The sequence below is a fragment of the Neoarius graeffei genome, chromosome 23 (genome assembly GCF_027579695.1).
Source record: "Neoarius graeffei isolate fNeoGra1 chromosome 23, fNeoGra1.pri, whole genome shotgun sequence".
NCBI lineage: Eukaryota > Metazoa > Chordata > Actinopteri > Siluriformes > Ariidae > Neoarius > Neoarius graeffei.
Genome location: NC_083591.1, coordinates 48,913,599 through 48,918,258, shown reverse-complemented (window position 1 = coordinate 48,918,258; position 4,660 = coordinate 48,913,599). Strand labels below are relative to the sequence as shown.

Genomic DNA, 4,660 nt, shown 5'->3' with positions numbered 1-4,660 from the left:
TTGTACATTTTACAGTTAAATCCAGCATATAAAACACTGGACTTCTGTTATATTTGCTACTTTAAACTGTAAAATGTACATGCTGTGCTGTAAAAGCAATTACCGTTTTGCTGTATATTTTACGGATTTTTTCTGGTGACTCCAGCTGCCAGTTTTTTTCCGTAAAAACAACGGGATTTTTTTTACAGTGTGTGTGTAGACCATATAACCATAGCTTACATGTAAACGTGCCTGATATTAAATCATTTATCAGCTGATAAGCTCCAAAAGCCTTTTCTCACGTCTGCAACGTGTACTGTATCTCTAGTTATTACGTGATATCTAGCATGAAAGCTTTATCTTAAAAAAAGAAAATGAAAAAAAACATTATAGCATTGTGTGGTTATTAATGACCGGTGGCTCATTTGGTCTCCATCCACGTGGTGTGACAAGAGACAACAGGTGCGCAGCTGCAAGCAAATTCAGCGATCTGGCTTGTGACTGGACGAGAGCTGACATTCCATAGACCATGATTGGTTATGCGGAAACAAGGGGCAGAGCTATGAGCTGAGTGACGCAAAGCAGACTGGGCTATATATTTCACAAGAAAGGCAAGTCTATCAATGAAATAGTACAGAGGAGGGGATTGTGGGTGAAAGGAGGAGGAAAGAGCGAAGAAAAAGCATTCCTACGACTTACTTTTGTTTTCACACGTCGTTTTTAAAGACCAAGAGAAATCCTACAGGCTGTAGAATGAAGTGTATCATTGGAATTGGCGGGTTGGTGTTTCAGGATTGAATGAATTGTTTCTATTGATTGACTGCAGGGGTTCAGGGAGCTGATGAAATAAATGAATTATTAATTCTGAATGAACGAATCAGTGTTTGTTCCTGTTTTCAGTGTGACCAATGGTGGGAAAACCACCCTGACCAACAGGCTGGTGAAGATCTTGCCGAATTGTTGTGTTATACATCAAGATGACTTTTTTAAGGTATGTACGATGTGCACTTTTGCTCCATCTCTTATTGCTTATGTATATAATGATTTGAAGTGAAGGTTAGGAGATGATTGTAAACCACAAACCACGTGGTGGTGTAGGATGACCAGAAGGAACATACAGGTAAAGAGTGAGGATTGTAGGATTTTTATTTTGTGTATATGTGTATTGTTTTTGTGGGTGTTTTTCTTGTTGTCCGTTCCATGTGGTTCTTACACTCCTATGCTGGTGTTCTCCTGGACAGCCACCCTCAAACACACTTGAAATGGATGTCTCGATTTTACCTCTTGATTAACCTTAGACGCACAAGACACATATCTCTATAGATGTAGAGGTAGAAGACATTCATTTGTGTTCGAGTTGGACTTATGTCACTTTTTTGGTTGTATCAATGAGTACTTGATGTACCCATTGCATACACAATACACACCACAGCAATTACGGTTTATTTGTTTATTTATTTATTTTGCTTGTACCTCTTCTTCATTATCAGTGAAACCAATTTACTGTACTATACCATCATTTAAAAATAAATTTATCATTTATTATCCAGAACCATAATGAATAATCAGTAAATTGAGCATTGAGCTTTCTACACCCATGTAAATTCAGTTCAGTAAACCTAAATATTCGATCCACTGAACTTCCAGTCAAGGCCTAACTGCCTGATTGTGGTTTAGTTAACCAAATTACCTGACATAATGTGAACTGAACTGAACTGAACTGAATTGAACCAGACAGCCATGTTTAGCCTGAGGGCTTGGCGTCGTATGTCCAGGTGGGATCAGCACTGCGTGCGCGATCTGCAGCAATGTTTTATTGGTCACTGTTATTGCAGCCCCAAGATCAAATAGAGGTCGGGGAGGACGGCTTTAAACAATGGGATGGTAAGAGTGGCTTTCGGCTGTAGGAAAAATAAACGACAGTAAAGTATTCCTCATCTTTCCATGACCATATTTGTTTACCCTTTTTTTTTTTTGTAACATGAACCTAAAAGTTCTTTGTAATGGATACTGTTTGATTATAAATGTTAACTTAACATTAACTATTAACCTCTCTAAAAAAATGAAAGAATAAAAAAGTATACAGATGGCAAAAAAGTTATTTCATAGAGCCATTATCATGGTTTATGAGACGTGCTTTGTTTGTCTGTCGCCCCTTGCAGTGATCACAGCCCTGGACATGGAGGCCATGGTGAACACTGTAAAAGGCTGGATGGAGAACCCAGTGAAGTTTGCTCGCTCTCATGGCGTGACCCTGTCTCCTTTAACCGAAGGGTCTGATCCTGAGAGAGAGCGCTGCATACTCATTGTGGAGGGCTTTCTGCTCTATAATTACAAGTGGGTTTGCATTTCTTGGGCATTTTAGCACACTTTAGTACACGACTTGGTTAAAATGCTACAGCTTTGAACTTTCTTTGAACAGACCTCTGATTGAAATCATTGACAAGTGCTACTATGTGACCATTCCATATGAGGAGTGCAAGAGAAGAAGAAGGTACGACTCCCAGTAGTATAAATCAGTCACGTTGAGAAATTTGGGTTAATAATTTGCCTATTCATTGTTGACTTGTTGATTGTTTCCACACATAGCACAAGAACTTACACCGTTCCTGACCCTCCCGGTCTGTTTGACGGTCACGTCTGGCCCATGTACTTGAAACACAGGAAAGAGATGGAGAGCAACTGCATACCTATTCGTAAGTGATTAGTCAATCAGCAGATATAAACGGGCATCAGTAATCCATAGTTAACATTGATCTTTTAATATGTTGTACCTACAGAATATCTTGACGGTACAAAATTGAAGGATGAGCTCTACAACCAGGTTTACGAGGACCTCCAGAACACCCTGCTGAATAAGTTATAGGTGAAGCTCTGATTCTTGATTCATTTGGGGTTTTTTATTATTATTATTCTGTACAATTTAATTTCTTTCCATTCTTAACCACCGTTTTCTTTTCTGTTTTCATTTCCAGCATCGCTAAACCACCTGGAGTTGCTCGTGTACAGAACTGTAAATAGTAACTTAAGAGAAAATCAGTTCTACCCTGGAATATGAACTTTGTAAATATCATAATGCAAAATTACTTGTTTTAGACATGCCAACGATTTTGTATTGCTCTATTATATGTAGTTTTTCTTTTATATATATATATAAAGCATCTACGGCTGCTGGAGTAGAGATGAATGGCTGTATAGCATGGGTAGCTGTTGACTTTTAACATGACTTGTAAACAAACAAACAAACAAACAAAAAAAACACTTACAATGAAAAAGACATTGGATTTCCTTGTTGTGTTTTTATTCTTTGTCTTGGAAACATCACAAAAAAGATCGCATATACACCAACAGTACATGCATATGATGAATCACTCTTAACATCTTGTAAATGTCATAGCTGGAAGAGGTTACGACTGATTACAGCTTTAAAAATAGTGGGATTGATATGAAAGGTATGTAGTTACAAGAGCAAGGAATGTACACTCAACGACTGGCCACTTTATTAGGAATACCCATTCACCTGCTGTTTTATCCATATTTCTCTAAAATCAACCAATCACTTGACAGCAGCACAATGCATAAAATCATAGCAGATACAAATCAAGAGCTTCAGTTATTAATGTTCACTGACTTCAAACATCAGAATGAGAACAATCATGTTCTCAAAGTGTGACTTTCTTTTACTGTGGCATGGGTGTTGGTTTGAGCCAGATGGACTGCTTTGAGTATTTCAGAAACCGCTGATCTCCTGAGGTTTTCACACATAACAGTCTCTAGAGTTTACACAGAATGGTGCGAAAAACAAAAAAACACTGAGTGGGTGGAAACACCTTGTTGATAAGAGAGATCAGAGGAAAATGGCCAGATTGGTTTGAGCTGCCAGGAAGGATCTAGTAACTCATAGCAATTCTTTACAACTGAGCAGAAAAGCATCTCAGCGTGCAACAGCAGAAGAACACACTGGGTTCCAGTCCTGTAGCCAAGAACAGGAATCTTAGAATCAAGAACAAGTTCCTATTAAAGTGGCCAAGAGTCTAAATCTATATGTTTGAGGTATCGCTAATGTTAACGTGAATACGCTGTATGAACACTTATGAATGATTTTACATACAAATTCAATCAAATCTCATTCATTTTGACACAAAATCTCTTTCCTACATGATAAAAAAAGACATAAAAAGCCTCCACCAGCTGATAAGAGGGCACGTCTTATCTTGAGCATGGTAATGAGAGCTGAAGTGCCTACTTCAGGGCAGCTGGGAGGAGGGTAGCAGAGAAGCAGGTTATATTTAGGAATGGGCTCTTGAAATATATCTGCCCTCGCTTTCACAGATACATGCACACCCGCCATCACTGCCACCACCGCTATCACCCCACTTCCCCTGACCGAGGTGCCATCCTGAACTCACGAGATCTGCCTGGGTGAAAGGTGAGAAGCAGACTGGCATTCTTCCCAGCGCCACAGACAGCGAGAGGGGAAAAAAGGTTCACTAATAGTTCATCTCTCGATCAAATTATCCCCAATTTTGGTATGAAAGGATTCAGGTGGCAGGAGAAGGTCAAGTTTATCGTCATGAGCCTTTTATATAATGAGAATCAGGTAAAGCACTTTACCATGTAGAGTCATGTAAAGGGGCAGGCTACTGAGGGTCAGTTCTATCCTTGTCCCTGTCTTCTTTTT

At 39.1% G+C, this 4,660-nt stretch overlaps 1 protein-coding gene across 2 annotated transcripts; it reads left to right on the top strand.

The window, feature by feature from the left end:
- The first annotated feature begins 625 nt into the window (after positions 1-625).
- nmrk2 (nicotinamide riboside kinase 2) lies at positions 626-3,167 on the top strand. 2 transcript variants are annotated; one of them, XM_060905376.1, is made up of 8 exons: positions 626-758; positions 880-970; positions 1,815-1,863; positions 2,142-2,316; positions 2,402-2,473; positions 2,569-2,675; positions 2,760-2,845; positions 2,955-3,167. In XM_060905376.1, exons 1-7 carry the CDS (start codon positions 733-735, stop codon positions 2,843-2,845), a joined length of 606 nt encoding a protein of 201 aa, XP_060761359.1. In that variant the 5' UTR covers positions 626-732; the 3' UTR covers positions 2,955-3,167. The 2 variants fall into 2 exon arrangements, with proteins under 2 accessions (XP_060761359.1, XP_060761360.1); XM_060905377.1 differs by lacking the exons at positions 626-758; positions 1,815-1,863.
- The last annotated feature ends 1,493 nt before the right edge of the window (positions 3,168-4,660 follow it).

Bases quoted from the DNA above. Each gene is read 5' to 3' on its own strand.
- nmrk2 (XM_060905376.1), top strand. From the start codon at position 733: ATGAAGTGTATCATTGGAATTGGCGG. The intron at 2,317-2,401 runs GTGGGTTTGCAT...TTCTTTGAACAG, and splicing joins TTTCTGCTCTATAATTACAA to ACCTCTGATTGAAATCATTG. The intron at 2,474-2,568 runs GTACGACTCCCA...TTCCACACATAG, and splicing joins GAGTGCAAGAGAAGAAGAAG to CACAAGAACTTACACCGTTC.